The sequence below is a fragment of the Nematolebias whitei genome, chromosome 4, assembly GCF_014905685.2.
Source record: "Nematolebias whitei isolate Nwh7 chromosome 4, NemWhi1, whole genome shotgun sequence".
NCBI classification, from domain to species: Eukaryota; Metazoa; Chordata; class Actinopteri; order Cyprinodontiformes; family Rivulidae; genus Nematolebias; species Nematolebias whitei.
The window spans coordinates 25,638,791-25,665,654 of NC_056501.1; the positions used below are offsets into that span (position 1 = coordinate 25,638,791).

The 26,864-nt window shown below is 41.8% G+C and overlaps 2 protein-coding genes across 3 annotated transcripts; both read left to right on the forward strand.

Annotated features, from left to right (window-relative positions):
* The first annotated feature begins 618 nt into the window (after positions 1-618).
* On the forward strand, positions 619-17,301 carry ogt.1 (O-linked N-acetylglucosamine (GlcNAc) transferase, tandem duplicate 1). 2 transcript variants are annotated; one of them, XM_037675356.1, is made up of 22 exons: positions 619-958; positions 6,842-7,022; positions 7,409-7,652; positions 7,741-7,809; positions 11,089-11,205; positions 11,289-11,368; positions 11,666-11,861; positions 11,948-12,088; positions 12,174-12,274; positions 12,433-12,586; positions 12,880-12,981; positions 13,075-13,254; positions 13,592-13,750; positions 13,863-13,952; positions 14,564-14,689; positions 14,799-14,969; positions 15,068-15,184; positions 15,361-15,531; positions 15,780-15,932; positions 16,055-16,307; positions 16,472-16,595; positions 16,692-17,301. In XM_037675356.1, exons 1-22 carry the CDS (start codon positions 922-924, stop codon positions 16,870-16,872), a joined length of 3,147 nt encoding a protein of 1,048 aa, XP_037531284.1. In that variant the 5' UTR covers positions 619-921; the 3' UTR covers positions 16,873-17,301. The 2 variants fall into 2 exon arrangements, with proteins under 2 accessions (XP_037531284.1, XP_037531285.1); XM_037675357.1 differs by having other exon boundaries at positions 6,872-7,022.
* A 2,166-nt stretch (positions 17,302-19,467) lies between these two features.
* Positions 19,468-25,023, forward strand: gcna (germ cell nuclear acidic peptidase). The gene is made up of 9 exons (XM_037675072.1): positions 19,468-19,489; positions 21,080-21,146; positions 21,233-21,303; positions 21,801-22,178; positions 22,260-22,422; positions 22,508-22,652; positions 22,820-22,955; positions 24,515-24,719; positions 24,798-25,023. The coding sequence occupies exons 1-9, from the start codon at positions 19,468-19,470 to the stop codon at positions 25,021-25,023; spliced, it is 1,413 nt and encodes a 470-aa protein (XP_037531000.1).
* The last annotated feature ends 1,841 nt before the right edge of the window (positions 25,024-26,864 follow it).

Consider the following 26,864-nt stretch of genomic DNA (forward strand, 5'->3'; position numbering starts at 1 on the left):
CCTCAACTCATTTTGTATGTTAGCCAAATATCTAATTAACTACTGGACATATTTTAATGAAACATGGAGCAAGGAATCAGTGCATGTACATCTGAAACTGATTAACTTTTGGAGTCAATCTGAATTAAGATGGTGGCAAAAGCTGCTGTAGCACACAGAAAAATACATAAATATCAGTTTAGAGATACTGAGGTGACGTTTGTTTTGGATTTATCTGAAAGTGATACTCTACACATGCTCTGACTGTTAAGAGATGCTACAGTTCTGGTTCAAACTGCAGGACAGGACAGGTCTGAGTGCCCTCCACATTGTTACCTCACATTAGTTCATTCGTTAAGCCTAAACGCCATGTTGCCGCCATCACTACTCGCAGCAGCATCCGCACTTCGTCTCACTGCACCAACGTGTTCTTCCGCATGATAGCTTTTAAATTAGTTATTTTTATTATTTTTAATTTATAACGTATAATTAACTAGAATTATTTTAACCGTAAAATTTATTTTTATTTGTTTGTCTAGAGTGCAAACAGTATATTACAATTATATCGAATTTGCCATATCTGGACCTAGATTCTCTTGAAAACGAGTTCCACCCAATTCGCCATTTTATGTTCAATAGCGGCTTTGTTGTGAGCATGAAAGCAGTTAAGAAAATATTACAGCAACTAACCGTGTTTTTGTGACTTAAACACGTTGTAACGACGTTAGCTTACTAATTATTATTCGACTGTACACAAACTACAGTGAGATTTTTTTTTTAACTGTACCAAGAACGGAAAAAGAAGCTAGCCTTGCCTAAACGTGTCAGCCAACGTGTTTTGCTTGTAGCAACCGGAAAGGACGAGCCGCAGATTTTTCTTGAAGCTGGTACTCGTCAGAAGGCACATTGACGACCACCGTAGAAAACACGGAGACCGAGGAGATGGCGAGCTCAGTGGGGAATGTGGCGGATAGCACAGGTAGGCAAGTGGGGGGAATAATGCCGAAAAATGACAGGAACCTGTCTTTTTAAGTAAATGCTATAACACGAACACCCTGACAACGTAGGCCGAATTTAAATGCTAGCAAAATTTACAAGAACATGGCGTCACTTGAACTCATCCTACGGCTTATTTCTATGTAAACGTCTCGTTTTACTTTACAGCAATGTACGTCTATATATTATTAGTTGAACTCTAGAATACTATTGTGGATTGCGTGCATCTTTAAGCAAATATTCGACCAATCGGTAATGACATGTTCAACCTTTTGTGAAGAAACCGGCCGCCATGATGGCGGAGCCTCCTACTGGTAAAAGTAGCCGGGCAGACATCACGGCCTGGCGCCGACACTGCGGTCGTCTTATGTCTGCTTTTTCCTTTCATGGTGTCCAAAACTGCAGCCGACTTAAACCCAGACGTAGGATTTGAGCCCGATTGTGATCGTGAAATGCACTTCACCTGTACGATATCTTATATTTTAATGTTTGTAGTATGTTTAAAGCTGCCTTCTGCTTTGGTTCATGCTTACGAGCATTACGTAATGTTGAAAAATGTCCATGGCAAGGATTTCATTTTGACATTTACTGGCTAATTTGCTAGGTATTACTAATTACTCCAGTTTATTTCTTCTAAATAACAATAGTAATGTTTAAAATGCTGTGTTATTGACTAGACGGGTAATAATAAAACCATTATTCTTGATTTCTTACAGATATCGAGTCACAATCGATATTCCCTGTTTAGACTGCTGAAATGGGAGTTTTTTGTTTGACTTATAAATTGTGTGTCTTTCTGTTTCATGGCATTTTGAAAGTAATTTCACATTAGCAATGGATAATTATTATTTTGGCTTGCTGATTCTTAAATACAATAATACTTAATGTCATTCTGACTGTACTAACAGTGTGAAACTTTTGGCCAACCCAAATCTTTAGTTATGACTTTTCATAATGGTTCAGTAAATACTTAGACACACACACCTTTCCACAGGAACCTGATTGACAGCAATTTTTTATTGTTTGCATGAGCTTGATAGCGTCAATGTTCAAAAGGGTTTGGGCACGTTGAGTCGGAAAGTTTCAGCAATTTCCCCAACTAACCTGTGTTTTACTTTTAAATACTTTGAAGTGTTATTAAGTGTGTGATTTTCCTGAATGTTTTTGTACTCTTTGTTTGAGCAAGGTTTTTGCAAATGTGACACAAATGAAAATATCTTTTTAAATGTTAAACACAAGGATTGTGTACAGTAAAGGCTTGGCTTGAGAAACACGGGGTAAAGCTAAATACAGTTTGGTATTTTAATGCGACTTGTTGATTGACAGTCTGTTGCATCATTTTAAACATGAAAACAGGATTTCAACAGAATGCCTGAACTTCTCCCTGTGTGTCATCCACCTACCTCCTTGCTTATTCATCTTCTGCTGCATTACGTTTATTCCTTTTTTTTATTTCCAAAATATTTTTTCTTTAAGTTTGTTTTTTCTTTATGACAGTTTTGTTTAAATTTAGATTATGCCAAGTCAGCTACATACTGTTGAACAATGGCAACAAAACAGTTGAACCACCTTTTTTCTCCATTGTCACTGTAGTTGATTAGGAAACCGTAATATTCCCAAACAGCAGACATTCATATTCAGTTCAGTTTATTTATGGAGCACCAAGTCACAACAGTAGTCGTAGCATTCACATACATTGTAAAAGCCACTTAGTAAAAGTTATCAAAGGAAGCCAGCAGATTGTGTTGAATCTTCACTTTGTCACAGTCTCCCATCCTGAGCAAGCACATAGGCAATAGTGGAAAGGAAAAACTCCCCTTGAACAGAAAGAATCCTTCAGCTGAATCAGGCCCTGGACTAGCAGCCATCAGCTTCGATTGGCTGGGGTTTGAGAGGACAGGAAGGAGCAACAAACAGGTCCAGGTGCACTTTCTATTAGAGGATAGGCACCCCCCCCCCCCCCCCCCACACACACACACACACAAAAGCACTTTAAGGGTAGATATACTTCTAAAAAAGTTAAGTCTGGTCCTCTGGACATTCAAAAACACAAAACAAAGCAAATCAACAAAAAAAAAATTTTTTTGTTGTTGATTTGCTTTGTTTTGTGTTTTTGAATGTCCAGAGGACCAGATTTAACTTTTTTAGATTTTTCTACCTGGATTATTGAGCATGCATCAGGATGGTAGATATAATTGTTACAAATACAAACTGGTAAAGTAGAGCAAGTAAATACAGCAGCAGAGTGAGCAAATGTGGTCAGTTTTTCCTCCAGCAGTCTAAAGCCCCCACTATACTCCCGCGTCCATCCGCGCAGAGGTACGTACGTACGCGGAGGGTTGACACTTCATACTCAAGCGTACACCCTAAGCAGCTGCAGAGCAGCTTCGCAGACAAAGGGCGTTTACCTTCGGGACAAATTGAGGTCGCCGATTGGTCATTTGCTGACACGCCTACTGGATTGATTGACAGGTCGAGGAAGAAAAAAAATGAGAGCTGACAGCCGCAGCAGTGTTCTATGTTTATATGTTGTTAATAAAAAGTTCTAAAAAACAAACGGGGAGCGCTGTCCCTGCAGCCCACACATCGGATCAGCCCAACAGGAAATCTCCAAACCCTCCCGCAGCCACGCTGGGACTGATTTTAATTCGCTCATGACAAACTCCTTCATTTCTCACCATTTCAGTCATGGCATCAACGGAGGAGGAAGAGATCTCTTGCCTTTTGGCAAAAAAACAAAAGAAAAGCCAGATCAGAGATGAAAAAGGGGAATTTAATACATTGGTGTCTCATACAAAACAGTCCGTCGCCGGGCAGTTTATTGTCCGACACAGCGTATGCGGTCGTAAAAATTTAGCTTTGCACGGACCTGCCCTGTGGAGGTACGCGCGTACTTCTGGGGCTTACGCCTATATCAGCATAACTAAGGGATAGCTCAGGAAACCCAAGCCAACCCCAACTATAGGATTTATCAAAAAGGAAAGACTTGAGCCTAATCTTAAAAGTAGACAATGTGTCAGCCTCACGGGCAAAAACTGAAAGTTGGTTCTACAAGAGAGGAGCCTGATAACTGAAAGCTCTGCCTCCCGTTCTACTTTTGGAAACCTTAGGAACCACAAGTAAACGTGCAGTCTGAGAGCAAAGTCCTCTGTTAGGAAAGTATGGAACAATAAGATAAAATGGAGCTAGTTTGTAGAGAGCTTTGTATTAGAAGTAAGATTTTGAATCCTGTTCTGAATTTGATAGGGAGCCAATGGACAGAAGCTAAAATTGGAGAAATATGATCTCTACCAACTCTCAACACTGGCAGCAGCATTTTGAATCAACTTAAGACTTTTTCAAGGCAGCGCAACTGCTCAGTGGTTAGCACTTTTGCCTCACAGCAAGAAGGTCCTGGGTTCAATTCCTGGTTGGACCTGGGATCTTTATGTGTGGAGTTTGCATGTTCTTTTCTTGCTTACGTGGGTTTTCCCCAGGTACTCTGGTTTCCTCCCACAGACCAAAAACATGCATGTTAGGCTGCCTTCAGGCCTCCTTTGCAAAAGAGGTCTGTGATCTCAATGGGATTTGCCTGGTTAAATAAAGATTAATAATAAATAAGTTTTTGGACACCCAGATAATAATCAATTGCAATAGTCCAACCTAATGTCCAATCAATGCATGAACCTGTTTTTCTGCATAATTTTTGGACAAGATGTTTCTAATTTTAGTGATATTACGCAGGTAGAGGAAAGCAATCCCGGAAACCGTTTGTAATATGGGGGTTAAGACATAGCCTGATCAAAAATAACACCAAAGGTTTTGTTTTTTTTCACATTAGAACTGGAGGCCAAATTAATGCCAAAGAAAGTGAAAGGCTGCAAAGTTAATTCCTAAGATGCTCATGTCCCAAAACCACAACCACTGTCTTGTCTAAGTTTAAAAGCAGGAAACTAAGGGTCATCCATGTTTTTATGTCTTTTAAGACATGCCTGTAATCTAAGTAATTTATTAGATTAATTGGGTTTCATGGATAAATATAACTGTGTCATCAGTATAACAATTAAAATTATATATATTCCATGCTGTTTAATAACTTTACCAAATGGAAGCATATATAAAGTAAAGAGTATATGTCCAAGCACTGAACCCTGAGGAACATGATGACTAACTTTGGTGTATGAAGAAGATTCATTATTTACATTTACAAACTGTAATCTTATCAAATAAATATGAATTAAACCATTTTAGAGCTGCTCCTGTAATTCCAACATCATATTCAAGCCTCTGAAGTAAAATATTGTGATCAAATGCAGCACTGAGCTCTTAACAGGACCAGTATAGACACCTGTCCGTTGTCAGAGACCATGAGAATATCATTAGTAACTTTCACCGGTGCTGTTTCTGTGCTATGATGAGCTCTAAACCCCATTGGAAACTTCTCAGATGGATTATTTTGATTCAGATGTTCATGCTGAAACTATTTCTCAAGAGTTTTTGAGATGAATGTTAGATTTGATCTAGGTCTATAATTAGACAGAAATCCTGAATCAAGTTCAGTTTTCTTAAGTAAATGTTCAATTACAGCAACCTTAAAGTGCTGTGGTGCATAATAATTTATTAGAGACAAATTAAGCAAATCCAAAATGGGGATATAAATTAGGGGATATACCTCTTTAAATAGTCTGGTTGGGATGGGATCTAGCAGACATGATGGTTTGGATGAAGCTAGAATTTTTGACAATTCAGAGAGCTCAACAGAACAAAAACAGTATAGTGACTTTTCTTAAGTTGCTTCATCTAACAGTGAATCGAAGGCGATAGTAGGAAGGATGGTGTGAATTTTCTCTCATTGAAATATGGATGCACTGATCCACTTTTTTTCACTTCCGATATGATACAGATATCTGCTGTTTAATATCGGCCAATACCGATCTGATACAGAAAAACTGAATTAACAAAAATAGAAAAATCATGTCATCTGGACCCGTTTCTGAAACAAGTCCAGATGACATGATTTAGCCATTTTTGTTGTCTACCTGGATGTTTGAGCTTACAAACCCAGTGCTGAATTAACTTAAAACATTTGTTTTGTTAAACGCAGACATGAATGTACTGAATTACAAATTCATTGACAACTCTGCACCATAACAGCACACTTAAACACACCAAGAGCTTCACAAGCTTGGTCAAACATGTAAAACAACACAACTTTAATTTGTTCAGTCAGTACGTTAGCGCATGACGTCACTCAGAGCAAAAAGCATAGAATTAAAGTAAATAGATCTGCCCAGTCATGGATCGGTCACATTGTCACCAATACCCGATATCAGTACCGATATTGGTATTGGATTGGTGCATCTCTAAATTGAAATCAATTATACCCCCAAGTTCAGCCCTGCCTGTTGTCTCCATGGCATTTTTTGCAGTATAACTTTATGTGCTGTCTTAATAAACACATAAACTGGAAGTTGTGGAGAAATGTAATGTTCCAAACATAATCATTCAGCATGTGTTGAACTGCATGACCGTATGAATTTTATTAATACAAGTCCAGGTTTCATTAGACCCCTAGTAAAAGAATATGTGAGGCGTTCATTACAGCCATACATTTCATCACACAGAATCATCATGAAATTTGAGTATTTATTATCAATCCAACAATGGTGATGCAGTGTTCAGTTTCCAGTCATTTCCATTAATTTCATCACATATTTTCTGGTGATCCCTTGATTTGGTGTGTTGCTTTCGTTTCTGTTCGAGTTCAAGTTATGAGTTCTTTAATGAAAGCTTTGCCATCTGTTTGTTTTCATTTGTCAGATTTAATTTCTTCCATCAACTCTAACATGTTGTTTTCCCCCCTCCTTGGCTTGTGTTGGTGCTCCAGAACCAACAAAACGTTTGCTTTCCTTCCAAGGGTTGGCGGAGCTGGCGCACCGCGAGTACCAGTCAGGGGATTTTGAGGCAGCTGAGCGCCACTGCATGCAGCTATGGAGGCAGGAGCCTGATAACACGGGCGTGTTACTGCTTCTGTCCTCCATCCACTTCCAGTGCCGAAGACTTGACAGGTGAGGTGTGGTAGGGGAGGCTTGTCATGCACTCAGCATTTCATGTGGTGATGGCAAAAAGTTACATGGCTTCCGGGTTTGAACGCGCACAGCTGAACTGAAGGATCTGCTGAAATGGCTGAAGCTTCTACTGGAAATTCTGTTACTCGATTTATTGAGGTGTCACGCTTTCCCTATGATTGTAACATGGACTTGTGGTGGTGGTATCTGACAATGCCTTGGTGGGGGGGTTTGAATCTTGCAAGTTAAGTCTTTTAGTTCTGATTAGAATTGCATAATAAATACCTTGCTGCTTTGCTGTTGCCTCAAAACAACAAATCAAGCTAGCAGTTCGTGTCTGGAGTTTCTGGAAATGCAACAATCTTGTTCGTAACATCGTCCTACAGGTCTGCTCACTTCAGTACCTTGGCCATCAAACAAAACCCAATGCTTGCAGAGGCCTACTCCAATCTGGGGAACGTCTACAAGGAGCGTGGGCAGCTACAGGAGGCTATTGAGCATTATCGTCATGCTCTGAGGCTGAAACCAGATTTTATTGATGGATACATCAACCTGGCAGCAGCTCTGGTGGCCGCGGGAGACATGGAGGGAGCAGTGCAGGCTTATGTGTCTGCATTACAGTACAACCCGGTAAGTTACATATTTGGGTGTTTTTGAAATGACATTGTGTTTCCCTTTGCTGATGAGTAATAGTAAAATTAAACGTCTTCCTCTGCAGGACCTCTATTGCGTGCGGAGCGATTTGGGCAATTTGCTTAAAGCCCTTGGGCGTTTGGAAGAGGCTAAGGTATGTGACAATGGGTTGGCTTTAATATAGATGTGTGGTGGCTTATTACATAGGGTTTTTTTTCCTAATCACATATTTGTTTTTAGTACCCAATAAGGCTATATATATTTCCCTTTTTAACGTTTTTAAAATCCATCAGATTTTTTAAGTTCAACCATCTCAGCTAAGTTAAAAACAGGGAACAGTAGCATCCCTCATTTCTCTGAGCTGCAGTGAGATTCTCACTCGCTAAACTTGGCTAATTCCTTTGGGAATTATTGGATTGAGGCTAATTTTTTAGTACATAAAAACTTTCTGTTGATTACTTTTTAGACAGCTTTGTTTTGTTTTTCAGTATAGCATACACAGTCATACCACATGTCAGTTTTAGTCCCCCTCTCCTTTTTTATACACTGCCCTTTTTTGGAGGTCAGCCCCTCCCCTTTCAGGAAGAAAGGCTGGACTTTTTTAGTTCACCCAACAGATGCAACTTTGGCCTTGTATTTTTTATATAGTCACCCTAGAGGGGAAATGCTGGCTCGGTCTTGGGAGAAGTCATGAACTGATGAAAGTTAGTTTATCTTTGAAGTGCAAAAGATAAGATGGTTTATAACCTAACTGCTGTACTCCTGTTTTGTACACAAAGAACCCAAAGACTATTGTTTTATCTTGGTTTGCTGTCAGGCTCCAAGTGTGGCTCTCCCCCCCACTTCAGGAATTACTACTTCAGTTTGTCTCAAAAATTGTTTATTTCAAGGGGCTACCTTGATGGGGTCAAATCTGGAGGTATGGAGTTATCCTGCCGGTTACAGGCCATCTTATTTCATGCTAGAGAGGGGGGTAAAGGAGTGGGGAGGAGCATCAGGGAGTCACAAGCTCCTCAGCTCTGTCGCTCCACCCCCCTGCGCGCTCGCTGAGGATTGGTGGAGTGTGCGCGCTCAGAGTTGTCTTCCTGACCTTTCTGCATCATCCAGTGTGTGCTCCAACACACTCCCAACTTGTTCTGTACTTTTGCTTATTTTTTTATATTTGGGACTCAGGTTACCTAAAAGTAGTTCTCTAAGGTGGTTAACTTTCTTGATAACCACCGCTTTCCAATTGCACTTCAAACTGTACGAGTTAAAGAGTAATCACTAATGCTTCAAAATGACTGAACTGGTGTCAAGCAGACAACTCACAAACTGTACTCCACCTCCTGCGTCAGATGCTGGGTTAGAAAGACAAAAACATGCAAAGCTGCAGCAATGACCTCTTTATTTCAGAACTGTGGAGGCTGCTAGATTCAAGTAATTAATCCACAGATTTCTTTTCTCTACCCATTGGCCAGGATTCAAGAAAGCAGGCCAGGAACCCAAAGTTTTTAAAAAAATATTTCATGAAAATGCTAGCTGAATAAAATACAAGCAATGATTAATATTTCTTCCCTTTTTCCTTCAAATATGTAAATATTATTCCCAATGAAATGGGATCAGTTCATTTGGGCAAGATCAAGCCAGTAAGTGTCCTCCTGTAAGTTTTATTTCAAATCTGAATTGAAGGACAACTGGAAGTCTGACCTTAGGTCACTGATTATCTGCTCACAACAAAGCCTTTCTTCCCTCCCAGATACCTGTAGGCATTCCTTTAGTTTTCTTTGAATTTAAACATTCATTGCATGACTCAAAACGAAGCATAGCAATATAGATTTTTATGTTTGTTGTGATTTTTATGTTTTATTTCCATAATAAAAAGAATGTATTATTTGACAACCTATACTAACGATCTTGTTTTCTGATTTTGTCTCTTTTGGTTTTTCCACAACTGATACTGTTATTTAGAAGGTTTCAGGTGGGTGACACTATTCCTGCGTAGGTGCCTGGCGGAAAGGAACACTAGGGCAGCCTCAGTCCTCTCCTCTTCTTCCAGCCAGCTGCGGCCGCCACTCTGACAAAGTCCAAAAATATGGTAACGGGTTTGTAAATGCCAGCAAAAGAAAAACCACCTCACTTCATGCTAGAGCTCCTCTGTCTTGTGGCTTCCTTTTGAAGAGCAATAAATAAATAAATAAACATTACAATCCACAGTAAACATTTCTTAAAATATACCATACTAATTACCTAGTTTAATAACAAGTAAAGAGAAACTCAGATTTGGAAGCTATAATCATGAAAAACAAGTAAGAACCCTCTAACTCTGACATATTTGTTGTTTTTCCTGTTTTGTTTTGATTTTCCCTTCTTTATTTGGAGTTGCAGCGTTCTGATGATGATGCAGATAGTGTGCTGTGAGTCTGCAGTAGCGCAGGGGCTGCGCAGCGATACCTTTCAAGCTACCAAAATGGCGGAAAGCGCAAGCGTGCTAATCCACACCCCTCATTCCCTTTGGTCTGTTGGTTGTGGACCTTCCCCTATTCAAAACCAGCCTCGCACCCAAGTTGCACCCGCATCTTTGAAACAAATTAAAAAACAAAAGGTTTTGCCCTTTTTAACTTAAAAATAATTTGACTTAATCTACAAGTACCACTTCATTTGGAATTATTCTTTTTCTTCTATCTGAAGCTCTTAATAAATAATGCAACTGATTAATCTCATAACCCCAATGGCCCCCTCTCCTTATTGTGAGATGATAAATGAGTGCCAGGTGTGTGCTAGTCTGGTCCTGCAGGTTATCTGCCGGGGGTTGTTGGTCTGCAGCTGTTTCACATGGCCATTCAGCGAGCGCAGCAGCGAAGCCAAACCTTTGCCAGGAGCAAGGTCATGCAAACTGCGTTGCAGCGTGGGGTGGCAATACTCGCACAGCGCGCCCGCGTTTGTTGCGCATGCATTACAGGGACCGTCACCCACACAAACTGCCCAGCATCTAAGGTTGTGAAAAAAATTCTACCAATGATATTTAGCGTTTAGTTGCCATTGTTGATGATGAATTATTTCTTACTCTCATTTACTGCGTTGTCATACAGAAGGTCACCAAAAAGCAGCAGTCGGTACCTGGTTCAAGAACCATTAGAATTGGTGAACACGTGGTCATAACTGCAGGATGGGGGCCTATGTGTGGGTGTTGGTTGGATCTGCGCAGCGTAGGAAAAAGCAATGCAGCTTTGCGCGGCAGACTTTGGCGCCAGCGAGCCCATGCTGTGGACTCACTTTTTGATATCATGGAGGATGGACACTAATTTTTCTTTCTCTGCCCTTTTTTTCTTTTTCTTTTATTTTCAATCTATTTTTTTTATTTTGCAATCCCCCTCTCTCTCTCTGCATACTATATCTGTCCCATTCTACCTCTTGTCCTCCTTTCCTGTTTTCAATTTAAACCAACATGAAGGCTTGTTACCTGAAAGCCATTGAGACTCAGCCAAACTTTGCAGTGGCCTGGAGCAACTTGGGTTGTGTGTTCAATGCCCAAGGAGAAATTTGGCTCGCTATACACCATTTTGAAAAGGTACTTTTGGTTATTTTGTACTCTATGGCTCCTGTTTTGGGATATTTGTGTTGTTACGTGATAAGCTTGTTTTTCATTTTTAGGCTGTGACTCTGGACCCAAATTTTCTTGATGCATACATCAATTTAGGGAACGTTCTCAAAGAAGCCCGCATTTTTGACAGGTGAGTCAAGTGTCACTCAGACCTTACGATACTCTACATTCATGCATAAGCTGTTTTCTTAAAAAATACACTTCATAACGTTTGAATAACAACTTGTAACTGAGTACAAGTTAAAGTTTTTTTTTCTTTGAACTTGTTTTATTACATTCCATCGTTTAGGCAGGCCAGATGTACTGCCTCTATGCAAAAGCCGTTGTGTAACTGCTATTGAAACGAAAGTTTTATCTTAATATGTTAACAGATTATAATGTGATCAAATAGGGGCTTGTTGGTAGCTGTTTATTTGTATTGTTTCAGAGCTGTGGCTGCTTACCTGAGAGCGCTGAGTCTTAGCCCCAACCATGCAGTTGTCCATGGAAACCTGGCCTGTGTCTACTATGAGCAGAGCCTCATCGACCTCGCCATCGACACCTACCGTCGTGCTATTGAACTGCAGCCTCACTTTCCTGACGCTTACTGCAACTTAGCCAATGCCCTGAAGGAGAAAGGCAACGTAATGTGCATTTTTGTGTTCCAAAATTAGTATAATTTGGGGAGGGTTTAAGTTGATTTTCAAATGTTTTTTCTTTTTTTAATCAGGTGTCTGAAGCAGAGGAGTGCTACAACACGGCTTTGCGTTTGTGTCCAACTCACGCTGACTCACTTAACAACTTGGCTAATATAAAACGTGAGCAGGGCAATATAGAGGAGGCAGTTCAGCTCTATAGAAAAGCATTAGAAGTGAGTCGAGTAACATTAACAACACTTTTTTTAATTGACTTGGATGAGTACACTGTCTTCATTTTTATTTATTACTTTTCATTAGGTGTTCCCAGAGTTTGCAGCAGCCCACTCTAATCTAGCCAGTGTTCTGCAGCAGCAAGGAAAACTCCAGGAGGCCCTCATGCACTACAAGGAGGCAATCAGGTTTGTAATCCTAATTTATAGGCGTCATTCGACTTTCTGTTCTGTTTATCACCTTCTTCTTGTTAATCTGACATCAAATACTTGAGGTGATCATACACTTGCGTTAAATAAGCCTGAATCAGTCGACTTACTAGAACACTTTTCTGTTGTGACTTTAGAATCAGTCCTACATTTGCTGATGCCTATTCCAACATGGGCAACACGCTGAAAGAGATGCAAGATGTACAGGGAGCCCTGCAGTGCTACACTCGTGCCATCCAGATTAACCCAGCCTTCGCTGATGCTCACAGCAATCTGGCTTCCATACACAAGGTAGAGACAACAAATTTGTTTTAATCTGAACATTTTTCCTTAAATGATTCCAAAACATGCTTTATGTTTAAGGACCGGTTAACAGCTTAGATATTTACAAATGTCTTTATAAAATATGTTTATGAATTTCTATATTAAGAGTAAATCAAATCAATTACTTATAAATTTACATTGTCACAAACGTATGTAAAAATGCATGTCTGTTAAAATAAAAATCCTCAACAGTTGAGTTTATCTATTTCATTACTAGTTTTATAAAGTTTAATTTATTCTTTTAATGTGTTTTTTTTAAGGATTCTGGAAACATCCCAGAGGCCATTGCATCTTATCGCACTGCCTTGAAACTCAAGCCAGACTTTCCTGATGCCTACTGCAACTTGGCACATTGCCTGCAGGTTGTATATGGACCTTTATGTGTTTAGCAATTTATTTAACAGGTTTTACCTCTGAAGTAAATCTGACTTTTCTCATTTGTTTTACTTTTCCAGATTGTGTGTGACTGGACAGACTACGACGAACGAATGAAAAAGCTTGTGAGCATTGTAGCCGACCAGCTGGAAAAGAACCGCTTGCCCTCTGTGCACCCACACCACAGCATGCTGTATCCCTTGTCTCACAACTTCCGCAAGGCCATTGCCGAGCGCCACGGAAACCTTTGCCTGGACAAGGTACACGCAATGATCAAAGCAAGTAACCTTTAAATTACTTTTTGGGTGGTTGTGAGGTGGTTGGTAATGGCTGGGCCTGGCTGTGGGGTGTTGGGGAAGGTAAGGGACAAGCACAATTCTTAAAATGTTTTTCTTAAAGAGGCAAAACAGCTGGTGGTGCACGGGCTGCTTGCAGTGTATGAGGGTGTGGTATAAACAAACGTTCCATGTTAAGCTTTGGAATTTTTTTTTTAAATGATTTTTGCATTTGTCTTTTGTTTAGATGGGTTTGGCTAATTCAGAAAGAAAATGTGCCTCCTGCTGTGGTTGTAATCTTACACTATTGCCCATTGTGCAGATTAATGCACTACACAAACCTGCCTTTGAGCATCCAAAGGACCTGAAGGCCAGCGGCGGACGTCTGCGTGTAGGCTACGTCAGCTCTGACTTTGGCAACCACCCGACCTCCCACCTGATGCAGTCTATCCCTGGAATGCACAACCCAGAGAAATTTGAGGTAGATGATCTCATTTGTACCTTCTATTCATGTAATATAAATAAGCGTGTATACATCACTCATTACAATATGTTGTTACTAAGATTTGTTTTATTTGACATCTTTTCTGAAGGTGTTCTGTTACGCACTGAGCCCTGATGATGGTACGAACTTCCGTGTGAAAGTTGTAGCAGAAGCTCATCACTTCACAGACCTTTCACAGGTAACCAGAACAAGAGTCACTTCTCTGTTTTCATGAATTTACAAAATTACTTTTTTTTTTTTTTATTTATTATTTTTTTTTATACTTAACACAGTTTGAAAAAGATTAATTTTTTAAAAAAGGAGTGGAGAGGGAGTGGTGGTGCAGAGGTTCAAGAAGGTGAGCCTGTGATCGGAAGATCGCTGGTTCAACTCCCGGTACCGACAACATCAAAATGTGGGTGGGATAGGTGAAGCACTCACACCTGTCTCCACCCTCATTTGCCCCACTCTGGGCCCTTGAGCAAGGCCCTTAACCCCCACCATCTGCTCCCCCGGGCACTCTAGGTAGCAGCTCTCTGCTCCACACAGAGGCTGTGGTAGCTCTGTGGTTGTGTCAGGAAGGACATCCGGCGTAAAAACAATTGCCAAGTCTTTGTGCGACTTAGTTCGCTGTAGTGACCCTGAATAAGGGAGCAGCCGAAAAGAAGAATATATATTTTTTAAGTATATGAAAGTTCTGGTTTTTTTTTTTATCATTTTGAGCGAGTTGGAGACTCTGGTAACACTAATTTAACATTAAAAGCCAAAAAATTACTATTTCTATAGAAACACTTTATCTTTTGATTTTAGATTCCTTGCAATGGAAAAGCTGCAGACCGTATTCACCAGGATGGAATCCACATTCTGGTTAACATGAACGGATACACCAAAGGAGCACGAAATGAGCTATTTGCTCTCCGTCCCGCCCCCATTCAGGTGAGCCTCCTGTGGAAACAAAATAACTACTCTGTAGCCCTGATCAGTGAGACATCTGTGGTCCACTGGCTTTGAAGGAAGCACAGACCTATTCCTGCACTTTTCTCAGGCTATGTGGCTCGGTTACCCTGGAACCAGTGGGGCTCCTTTCATGGATTACATCATCACTGATAAAGAGACGTCACCTGTGGAAGTAGCTGAGCAGTACTCTGAGAAACTCGCCTACATGCCCAATACTTTCTTCATTGGTGATCATGCCAACATGTTCCCTCACCTCAAGGTTTGTTCATCTTCCTATAGCTGATAATCATTCAGGTTCGTTTTCTCAATTTCCTTATTTGTTAGTTTTACAAAATGTTTTATTTCTTTGACTCGCAGAAAAAGGCAGTGATTGATTTCAAGTCAAACGGACACATCTTTGACAATCGCATTGTTCTTAATGGTATTGATCTGAAAGCCTTCTTGGACAGTCTTCCTGATGTTAAAGTCATAAAAGTGAGTAAAAGTACTTCCTGAGCCTTACAGAAAACAAACTAGTCTGAATGGAGTGAATATAATAATGCAGTAATTATATGGAGTACGAGTAGCCCACATGCATCAGAGCATGTTGGAAGATTTAATGTTGAACAATATTTTCAAGATTTAAAGTAGAAACTGTTCTCTGTGCCCAGATGAAGTGTGACAACAATCAGGAACCTGTGGGGGACACAAATGGAGCTCTGTCCATGCCTGTGATTCCCATGAACACAGCAGCTGAAGCAATTATCAATATGATCAATCAAGGCCAAATCCAAGTCACGATCAATAACTTCACAGTCAGCAATGGCCTGGCTACCACACAGGTAGGAATCATTTGGACGCGGTTCTCATTATGAATGCAAATCTTGAAAGACCGTTTGTGCAGATACAGGAAGACTTTAGCTTCTTTCGGTTTGGATTTGTTTGTTTAAGGCCATCAAGTGTGAAAATGAACTAAAACTGGTGGAAATTTAGTGGGTTTTGCTCATTTGATTATCTGTGGGCTCAAACAGTTAACGTCACAAAACACTTGGGGGGGAAAAATGTACAAACTTATTTTATTCTCACTCAGATCAATAACAAAGCTGCCACTGGGGAGGAGGTGCTGCGCACCGTTGTAGTTACAACCCGCTCCCAGTACGGTCTCCCAGAGGATTCCATCGTCTACTGCAACTTCAACCAACTCTACAAGATTGATCCTCCAACTCTTCAGACGTGGGCCAACGTACGTTAAACAGATGCAGTCCTACTGATCGTTTTGATTCATTTGTCTTCACTTAAATCATAAAGTAACTTGTTTTTTAAGTTGGTGTTAAGTTTGTTTTGAAACTTCCCGTGTTGCTGCAGATCCTGAAACGTGTGCCCAACAGCGTGCTGTGGCTTCTTCGCTTCCCTGCTGTTGGCGAGCCCAACATCCAGCAGTACGCTCAGAACATGGGTCTTCCTGCCTCGCGCATCATTTTCTCGCCCGTGGCGCCCAAGGAGGAGCATGTGAGGAGAGGCCAGCTGGCTGATGTATGCCTCGACACGCCTCTGTGCAATGGTCACACAACGGGCATGGATGTCCTCTGGGCTGGAACGCCCATGGTGACGATGCCAGGTGAGGAAGCTGAAAAAACACAAAACCACCCCGCTGTTAGTTATGATTTTTTGCTGCTCCACATAAAAAATTTGAACAAAATATGGGAAAAATGAATGTTTTTGAAAATTTTCATTGTTAAATCTATATATCGAGTCTTTTGTTTTAATAAGACCCTTTTGTAGGTGAAACCCTCGCTTCCCGCGTGGCCGCCTCCCAACTCAGTTGTCTCGGCTGCCCAGAGCTCATCGCCCAAAGTCGTCAGGAATACGAGGACGTAGCGGTCAAGCTGGGATCTGACATGGAGTAGTAAGAAGACCTTTATCTGCTTTACCTGCCTTGTCTTTGAACTTCTTCACCCCCCATGTGTCAGAGTCTGACGTTGCTTATTTTTCTTTCTTGCAGCCTGAAAATGATCAGAGCACGCGTTTGGAAACAGCGAATCTGCAGCCCCCTGTTCAACACCAAGCAGTACACAATGGACCTGGAGAAGCTCTATCTGCAGATGTGGGAGCACCACAGCAACGGCAACAAGCCAGATCACATGGTCAAACTTCAAACAGTTGAGTCCAGTGACAACGCCTGAACTGGAAACACTCCTTCCCAACTGTTTTTAACCATCATCAACATGGTTTGAATGGTCAGGTTTCACTCGAGTACCCTGTCCACTATAAACTTTGTTTTCAAGGGGACTCCTCCTTGCATGGAGCCAACGCGCATTCACATTTGGACTTCTATCACATTTGTCATGAAGTCGCACATCTGCTGAGCCAGATTGAGCCTGAAACGTTCAGGCACCTTGTCACCTGAGACTCTTGTCCTGCAACACCTAATATGTATTTTGTGAGCATGAGAAGATTGTGAATATTCTGCGCTACCTTCCATACTTGGAACTATGTTTTTGTTTTTTTCTCCTGTCATTGTGCGTATAGGACTACTTGCAGCTTGTGGAGAAAATGCCCAGACATCATTACGTGGTGATCTGTTTAGAAAATAAAGAATTTTGTGTGTGTGTGTGTGGGGGGGGGGGGGGGGGGGTTTGTTTTAAGAAAAGGGTTGTTGCACCATTAAAATTGTCAGCTTTAACAAGCAATTGCGAAACATAAATTGCTTCAGTTCTTTAGTTTAAGCTGTTAAATGGCTGCAACATGTAAATGTTCAAGTTTAAAAGAACTTCTCTATAAAGTGACTTCACTCGCCAACTTTATTAATTTTGTCAACTGAGAAAAAATGTTTACTTTTTTAATGTCAAACTGCCCACATATTATTTGAGTAACACAATTTGGACTTGAAAAGCTAAATTTCAGTTGTAAAATTTTGTTTTTAATAAGCCAAGACATTAAATATTTTCTAAAAAGTCTTTCTATTGTTTACCTGTTTGCTGTCAGTGATGCTGCAAGTCTACATATACAATAAATGGAGATTGAAAATACTATTTATTGTTTTTCTCTTGTTGATAGTGAAAGTTGTTAAACTTGAAGGGTCTATTTGTTTTATTTTGGGTAGCTTTGTCTTTGACCTGTTAATGCAAAACTATGCATTGCTGTGGTACATTTCTGTGCCAGAAAATGTTAAATTGTGGTTGTCACGGAGGCCAACCAATGTAAATGTAACTACGTGAAATTACTAATAAAAAAGGTAAAATGCCTAACGCCTTCTGTGGCATGGTTCCTCAGTTATTTGGCATATTTATACATTCTGTAACTTGGACATTTTGGCTAAATATTAAATTCAACCATCAAGTTCACCTAGCCATTAAATGTTAGGTGTAATGCGTAAAACAATTTAGCTGTTACTTGAGGCCTTCTCTGATTGGTTAAAATTTTCCACGACAAGTTCTTTGATTGGTTAAAAATTTCCATGACAAGTTCTGTGATTGGTCAAAAATCTCCATGACGACTTCCGGTGGAAAGGAGCGTACAGTTTGAATTTCACGACTCTTTCAACCCTGCCTCTTCCGTCTGCTTTTTAAACAAGTAAATCACCTCTGGTACTCGTATCTCAATTAAATTATATTTTAGATAGATAGTTTGTGGATTACGAAAGCCTAGGGAAATGTAAGCTAGCTAATATTAGCCTTTGCGTGTTCTGTTTGATTACCGAGATGTTGGCGAGAATGCTAACTGGCTAGCAAAGCTACATTTTGTAAAAGGTTAAATTAGAACAAACAAAAAAAAACCCTTTCTAATTGTCCCTTTACTCATCTGTAAAGCACAGGGTAATGTATATATGTTCTTGCTCAGGAGAAAATGAACGATGGGATCAACAATTTGTTTGAAAGAGTCGCGCAAAAGATGGGATGGATGAATGACGGAGGACTGGAGGCGACAGAACACAAGGTGTGTTGAACACTCCGTCAACCCCATGGATTAGAGTTGATAGAAAATTCAAAAATACTTTATTAATTCCAAAGGAAAATTAAATGTTGTAACTCATCATCCTGGATTCATTAAAGAGTTGTTCTAGATGCTGATGGCTGTGGGCAGGAATGATCTCTAGTAGAGGTCTGTCTTACAGCAGATCTGAAGAAGACTCTGACTGAAGACACTGTTGTTGTATGACAGTCTGATGAAGAGGATGCTGAGGGTTGTCTATAATGTTCTTCATTTTATGAAGAATCCTTCTTTGTACAATCCTCTTCAAAGGTTCTAGAGGAGTCCCCAGAACTGAGCCAGCCTTCTTTATGAGCTTGTTGATCTTTTTTAAGTAACTTGCTCTGGTGCTGCTACCCCAGCAGATGATGGCAGAAGAGATAGCGCTCTCTACAACAGACTTATAGAAGATATGTAGCATCTTTCTGCAAACGTTGAAGGACTTCAGCTTCCTCAAGAAGTACAGTCTGCTCTGTCCCTTCTTGTAGACGCTTCACTGTTGCATTTCCAGTCCAGTCTATTGTCCAGGTGAACCCCAAGGCATTTATAATTCTCCACCACCTCCACTTCTTCTCCTAAGATGAAAATAGGGTTGGACCTGTTCCTGTTTCTCCTGAAGTCTACAATTATCTCCTTTGTTTTGTTCACATTCAAGATGAGATGATTGTTTCCACACCATGCCACAAAGCGGTCCAACAGTTCCTTGTACTCAGCTTCTTGTCCAGCTCTGATGCACCCGACCACTGCAGAGTCCCCAGAATATTTCTGCAGATGACAGGAGTCTGTTTTGTACTGAAAATCTGAGGTGTATGTACAGAGTGAAACGGAATGGTGAGAGTACAGTCCCCTGTGGTGCTCCTGAGCTACTGACCACCTGGTTGGACACACAACCCTTCAGTCTCACAAACTGTGGTCTGTCTGTCAGGTAGTCTTTGATCCAGGTGATTGTTGAAGCCTCCACCTGAGTCTTCTGGAGTTTCTGACAAAGCAAATCAGGCTGGATTGTGTTAAATGCACTGGAGAAATCAAAGAACATGACTCTCACAGTGCTGTCTGACTTTTCTAGATGACAGTGAGTTTGCTGAAGCAGGTGTATGATGGCATCTTCAACTCCAAGTCCACGCTAATAAGCAAACTGCAGTGGGTCCTGATATGTGCTTGTTTGTCTAGTCAGGTGGGCCAACATAAGTCTCTCTAGGACCTTCATGATATGGGATGTCAGGGCAACAGGTCTATGAGGACTGATGGGTGAGGTTTCTTTGGCACTGGAACAAGACAGGATGTTTTCCACAACTCTGGAACCTTCTCCTGGGTCAGGCTAAGGTTGAAGAGGTGCTGCAGAACCCCACAGAGATGCTCTGCACAGACCTTCAGGACTCTGGGACTGACACCATCTGGACCTGCAGCCTTATTCCAGTTCAGTCTCTCCAGCTGCTTCCTCACCTGACTTCTAGAGACACAGACGGGGGGTCCATGACCGAGGTGGTAGATACAGTATTTGAGGTGTGACAGGAAAGCCTTGGGTAAAAGGAGGGTGGTTTGGCTGTTTGGCTGTGGGCAAGAGAGGAGGATGCTGAGCTTGTTCCTGAACTGAACCTGTTGAAAAACGTGTTCAATTCGTTGGCTCTGTCCATGCTCCCATCCTTCTGATCCTCCTTCTGCTTGAAGCCTGTGATCTTTTTCATCCCTGACCACACCTCTCTGATATTGTTCTGCTGGAGCTTGCTCTCCAGCTTCTTCTTGTACACCTCTTTGTTGTTTCTGATCTTGACTTTTAGTTGCTTCTGTGTACTCCTCAATAATTCCCTGTCCCCCCTCCCTGAAGGCTCTTTGATTAAAAAAAAAACCAAATTCACTTCTTCTTGTTTTTGGTAGTACTTTACAAGTTGTGTATGGGGTGTAACTTGTAATTTTTTTTTTAGTTGAGGAGTGTAATCAGTAAAACACGTCATGCCGGAACAAGCGAGCGTCATGTTGGAGCCTGCGCCCTGAGTGAGTCCAGTGATGAAGACTTTGACAAGTGTAAGTTTTAAACCCACACCTGTTATGGACGAGACTCCTAAAGCAAAATACTGGATTTTTATATTGTATCATGGCCTTTTTCTCCAGTTCTTGTCGAAAATTTTACTCCTAAAACAAAATCCCGGAAGCCTTGCAGTGCTGCTAAGACAGAGAGGTATGAAGAAAACCCATGTTTTTGTTTTGCTGATAAATTATTATATTTTTTCTTTTTAACTTGTCATTATACTTGACAGTGAGGTGAATAATACTATAACCATTGTATTTGTTCAGCTCTGATGTTCTTGTGTTGAGCTCCGATGACGACGTCGCCTTTGAGGCATGTAAGTGCTGACACACTTTGTGTCCCAAAATGTAATTTTTAGTTGTGAAGCCATATTTTCTTTTTGTTTTGCATAATAGTTTTGGAACAAGTGAAAACTCCTGCTACCAAACCCAGAAAAAAACCTGACGGTGGGAGTGAAGATGTGTAAGTTTTTGTTTTATTTTTTCAAGTGTTTCCATCCTGAGTTGTAAATGCTGAATGTAAAATCTCTTCTTGTCTTTGTGTGACAGCCTCAAGTCCTTCTTAGTGAACGACTGGTCATCTGATGAAGACTTTATCAAGACAAAATCTTCCTTTCGGGGTAATTTTAATTCGTCTTCTGTTCATCTGTTTGTAAATGAGCTTAAGAGGTTTTTAATGCAACAAGACATCCAGTGGAGAGTAAGTTTTCAGTGTAACTTTTCCAAAATAAGCTTTAATTTTAATGTTTTACTCTAAAATTTGGGTTCGTTTTTTTCCTTTTTTGTATTTATTTAAAAAGAGCAGTGCACATTCATCAGTGTTTCTGTGTTACACGGCAATATATAAATTTACCAGTATTAGCTCAATAGCTAAATTCATCAATTGTCCTTATGCAGGTAAAACAAATAAAAACATAATTATGTTTGCAAATGATCACTCAACATCTGCACGCACTTTGAAAAATGCTTTAATTTATAGTGGGCACATGTAGTGTGGCTGATGTCGCTTTGTGTATGTTAATTATTCTTTTCAACCGAGCGCTCCGCCGAAGATTTACTTGTTGTAGTTGTGTGTACATTTGCTTTTGAAATAATTTGTGTTTTGTTTGCTTTGCAGTTCCAGAAAAGAGCAATTCTCCAGCGGTGCATCCATTCAGGAAACCACTGTCTCAGTTTAACGCACCTGTTTTTGATAGTGATGATGATGATGAAGATAACGTCATTAGGAGTACTTGGAAGACGCGTCACTCAAAGCCCAAGTCCCGTCTAAAGGCGGACAAGAATGACGAGGAGAACCGTTCTCCACTTTTGCCCTCCAGCCCTTTTCCTCCCACCAAAACTCAGGAGTTAGCCGTGTCGCCCAGGCGCACGTTTTCAATGCCTGCTGCCCTGCACGAGTCAGGCAGCTCTGAGGAGGAGTTTGTGTCCTTACTGGAGAGGCTCAAAAGAAAAAACAACCTCACAAGCACTTCATTCTCACCTACGACCACCAAAGGTAAAGTCAGTGATGAACTTTGACAAAAATCTTCTTGAGTCAAGAGGCCGATTTCTCGTTTTGTCTCGTTCCTAAATCTAGAATCTGATAAGGAGGTTGTTCCAGCTCCTGCTGCGAAGTCGTTCACAACACCCAACTCTAACTCGTTAAGAAAAACACCTGGACATGCGAAGACGAAAGGAAGCTCGCCCATCATGAAGCCCAAGGTCTGTCAGACAGAGCCCAGACCTGGCTGCAAGAGCAGGTGCGTCACATACACACCTGAATGTTGGATTAAAAAAAAAAAAAGTTATGCACCAAAATTAGTCCTGATTAACTTCTTTTTATAGGGAGGTGGTGTGCACGACTCCTGGCTGCTTCTTGGAGTCTCTCACAAACCCCAGGTCCACCTACGGGGCCAGTTTCAAGACAAACAAGGAAGAACTCACAAGCAAGCTCTACCAGCTGTACAACACCAGTGTGTTTGACAACAAGGTGTCAAATGGCAGCTCTTTCTATTCATTTACATTTTGCAGACATGTTTTCTAACTGCTGTTTTTGTAACTTTTTTTTTAGAACATTTGTTCCAAACATTTTACAATACATCTCTTTATTTATTAACGTTTTATATGTTTTCTCTTCTTTACTAAATACTATTTTAGCTTCCAACCGACATGTCGTTGACCTGGAACAAGAAGATGCGTAAAACAGCTGGCTACTGTGTTACGGGACAGGAGAGGGGTGGAGGGAAGCGCTATGCCCGAATCGAGCTGTCTGTAAAAGTCTGTGACTCTGCAGGTAATGCTTTTTTAAAAATTTTATTTCAATTCAGTTAATTTATATAGCGCCAAGTCACAACAGAAGTCATCTCAGGACACTGAACAGAAACATTAATATATAAAAATAATAAGTTAACATTATATCTGAGGAGCAAACTGCTTTGAATTTAACTTCATGGCAGAACTCTCATCTTGAGCAAGCATGAAGGCGACAGTGGGAAGGAAAAACTCCCTCATGAAGAAGAAACCTTTAGCAGAACCAGGCTCAGGACAAGCAGCCATCTGCTTCGACCGGCTGGGTTTGGGAGGAACAGATACACAATGGAAGGTCAAGAATCACATTAAGATAGAAATAATATCAAATGAAAATTATTCAATTGTAACAATTCATTTAAGGAAATGAGTAGACCTGTCACGATAACAAATTTTGCTGGGCGATTAATTGTCTCAGAAATTATTGCGATAAACGATAATATTGTTTGAAATTTGACAATAATTAGTAATTGTCAAATTTAAGAAGAAATGTTGGTTAATTTATTTTGTGTGTGGTACCTTTTTTTCAACCACCAGATAAGACTGTTTGAACTGCAAGATGGATAGTGAGGGAGCAAGCAGCGTATCTCTTTAAGACAAATTGGAGGGATGCCCCTTGACGTGACATGGGCTGTCTCTCCTTTCTTTTTTCCGGTTCTCAAAATGGTGGATGCTTGGTGTGATTTGAGCTCTTTAGCATAGCATTTAAAAAAAAAAAAAAACTTTTAATTTAAAAAAAAAAATCAGTAAACAAGTTCTGAGCTTCTTTTTGCAGGAAAAAAAACAACTTTTTACACGAAGGCACGGGTTTCAACCGTGAATTTTGGAGCTTCGACAAGACGGAGGTTTTTACCCGAGGTCGGCCTGTTAGCTTATCTCATAGCTTAGCTGCTCAGCTTAGCGGCTTTTAACGATCCAACAACGTGATTTTGGACGGTTAAAATGGATTTTAAAGAGAAAGGGAGGGGTCAGTGAAGAGCACCGGAATTGAGCCTTTTGTCATCCAGTGTCTTCAGTAGAAAGAGAGAGACACGAAGAAACGATAAAGCTGATAAATGAAAATGAGGTTGATTATTTTCATTTATAATGCGAGTAATTGATTTATTGTTTATCGCGACAGGCCTAGAAATGAGGTCTATTTGTCTTCCAGTAGTCTAAGCCTATGGCAGCATAACAAGGCAACCCTAACTATAGGAGTTATCAAAAAGGAAAGTCTTAATCCCAGTCTTAAAACTGGACAATGTGTCGGCCTCACGGACAGAAACTGGTTGGTTCCACAAGAGAGGAGCCTGAGAACTGAAAGATCTTCCTCCCATTCTGCTTTTGGAAACTCTAGGAACTGCAAGTAAACCTGCAGTCTGAGAGTGAAGTGCTCTATTAGGAAAATATGGAACAATAAGATCTTTAATATATGATGGAGCTAGGTTGTTGAGGGCTTTGTAGAAGTAAGATTTTGACAACAATTCTGAATTTTGACAACTAGTTTGCAGAAGTTGTTCCTAAATAAGAACACAGGAGTGTCCGCTTGTTTTTCCGTCCTCGCAGATCGTCTCAGGGACACGCTGATACATGAGATGTGTCACGCCGCGACGTGGCTGATAAACGGCGTGAGGGATGGACACGGGAACTTTTGGAAGCTGCACGCTCGTAAAGCCACGTTGGCGCACCCCGAGCTGCCCGTGGTCACACGCTGCCACAGTTACGACATCAAATACAAGTTTCAGTACCAGTGCACCCGCTGCCAGAACACGTGAGCTGAACTGCTGGTTTTTAATACGGACTACATTCAGTGCTCTTCACTGTCATGCGAGTCCCTTTGTCTCCACAGGATCGGCCGTCATTCCAAGTCACTGGACACTCAGAAGTTCGTGTGCGCTCTCTGCACGGGTCAGCTGGTCCTGTTGACGCCCTCCAAGCCGCGCGCTCCCACGCCTTTCGCCAACTTTGTCAAACAGAATTATGGCAGCGCACGGCAGGAGCTAGCAGGGCAGAGCCACGCCGACGTGATGCGAAAGCTGAGCGCAGACTTTGCCTCGAAGACCAAACTGAGCTGAAAGCTGAGCCCTGACGTGACCGCAAACCTCAGAAACACCTCATTCAACAAGTTCTGAGCTGATGAATTCGACTTTTTGTCTTTTTCTGCCTTCAGCCGTGAAAGCTAAAGCTCGGCAGCTAGTTTGTGTCCGTGAATATGTTTGTGATTTGATTCTTATGAATTTAGCTTCATACTTAAAAAGTAAAGCTTAAAAAAATATATTATTTTTTTTAATGCATGTTTGCTGTTCTATGTCATATAAGCTTCGCCCTTTAAGGCCTTCGCTTTAGTGGGTTTATCCCGTTATGCAGAGCATAAGCACTGAAAAAAATTAGTCCACGCCCACCTGCTGTGTGGGCCCTACCCGGTCCGTATAAATTACGTTAAGAGCGGGAAATCGGCTCCCATTTTTTCTTCAGCGAGCTAATATAGCACTGTCAGAAGAACAAAGAAGATAAGTTGTGTAAATGACCAACCTTGTGAAGGATGCTGGGCCCGGCAGTCGACCTCCGGTCGTCCGGTGAGTTCTCCTCCCCGAGGAGAAGATGACAGCAGTCTTATTCCAAGGTAAGCGTCGTGGAACATTTCCCAGTGACAGGTCACTACACGCTGGACAACGCCATCTTGTGTTTTTTCCTCTTATCGCCGACCCTCGGGGCGAACCGGATGGTTCCTCCGGGGCAAGGTGTGCTCAGCTGCAGCCCCCGCTGCTCATTCCCTCCCGGGGAGCGTAGTGTAGGTGGAGGGGGGCTGAGTGAATGCTCACCCCATCCCACCTCGTTTTCGCATCGGCGATCACACCGCTCCCGGCCGACAGCGCCCTCAGGGGTTGCCCGGCGGAACCCGGGAGGAGGCTGACATGAAGGGACCCCCTTTTTCTACGTCCCTCGCCTTTTCCCGCCAGTTCGGATGATCGGCGGAAAGGTTATTTTTCACTGACGTGTTTTTCCAGGCAGCCGCAGTTAGCAACAACGTGCGCTGCTAGCATATAGCATGTCCAAGGGACTGAAGGCCGCAGACCTGCCTTGGAGACAAAGAACTCCTTCTGTAAGGCAACTGACGCTATTCCTCGGTTCCCTCCCCTGGAGCCAAGCCTCGCGGAAGCTTCCGGAGCGAAGCTGTCCAGGTCGGAGCAGCGTCCCGTCCCTCCGGAGGAACCAGACGGCGACCAAAGCTCTCCAATCGAGCCCACCGACGTGTTTTCAGGCAACCGCAGTTAGCAACAACATGCGCTGCTAGCATTTAGCATGTCGAAAAGGCTGAGACCTCAGACCTGCCGGAGGAGACTAAGAGCTCCCTGTGTAGATCGGCAGACGCCATCCTCAACATGTGCGCCGCTCCCTCGGGTTGCCTGTCGAGGATTGTAGCATGGATGACGGTAATCCAACGTTCCATCTGGCTCCGTCACTCTCCATTGCTGCCGGAAAAGCTGCACAAAGACCGGATGGAGGGCCCCATCTCATCGGACGCGCTGTTCGGAAGCAGCTTGACGTCCATGCTGACGAATTCGAAGCAGTCGGAGGAGACGTCGGAAGCTGTACGCCATCTCATCTAGCCGCGCGGCTCATTCCGTCCTCCAGCCCGCTGGAGAGATCGTCAAAAGCAGAGGCAGAGACATCGACGCTCCACGGCAGCAGCAGCTTCGTCTCGCCCAGCTCCACCACCAGCCCCGCCCGCCAGAGACCACCCCTCCTCAGTCCGGCAGCCTGCACTTCAGCGTTTTCCCCAGAGATCGCCTGCAGACGGCGCTCGGAGCAAACAAACCGCAGAGCTCACGGGGGAGAAGTTTTAAGAAATGACGGTCTGCGGAGGATGTGTGTATAAATGACACAGGAATTGAATAAATGATTTTTCAAAGAT

Coding starts and splice junctions, on each gene's coding strand:
- ogt.1 (XM_037675356.1), top strand. CDS start 922: ATGGCGAGCTCAGTGGGGAATGTGGCGGATAGCACAG. Junction 11,862..11,947: donor CCCTGAAGGAGAAAGGCAAC/GTAATGTGCATT, acceptor TTTTTTAATCAG/GTGTCTGAAGCAGAGGAGTG. Junction 13,953..14,563: donor ACTTCACAGACCTTTCACAG/GTAACCAGAACA, acceptor TTTTGATTTTAG/ATTCCTTGCAATGGAAAAGC.
- gcna (XM_037675072.1), top strand. CDS start 19,468: ATGTACAGAGTGAAACGGAATG. Junction 21,304..21,800: donor GACAAAATCTTCCTTTCGGG/GTAATTTTAATT, acceptor TTTGCTTTGCAG/TTCCAGAAAAGAGCAATTCT. Junction 24,720..24,797: donor TGCACCCGCTGCCAGAACAC/GTGAGCTGAACT, acceptor TTGTCTCCACAG/GATCGGCCGTCATTCCAAGT.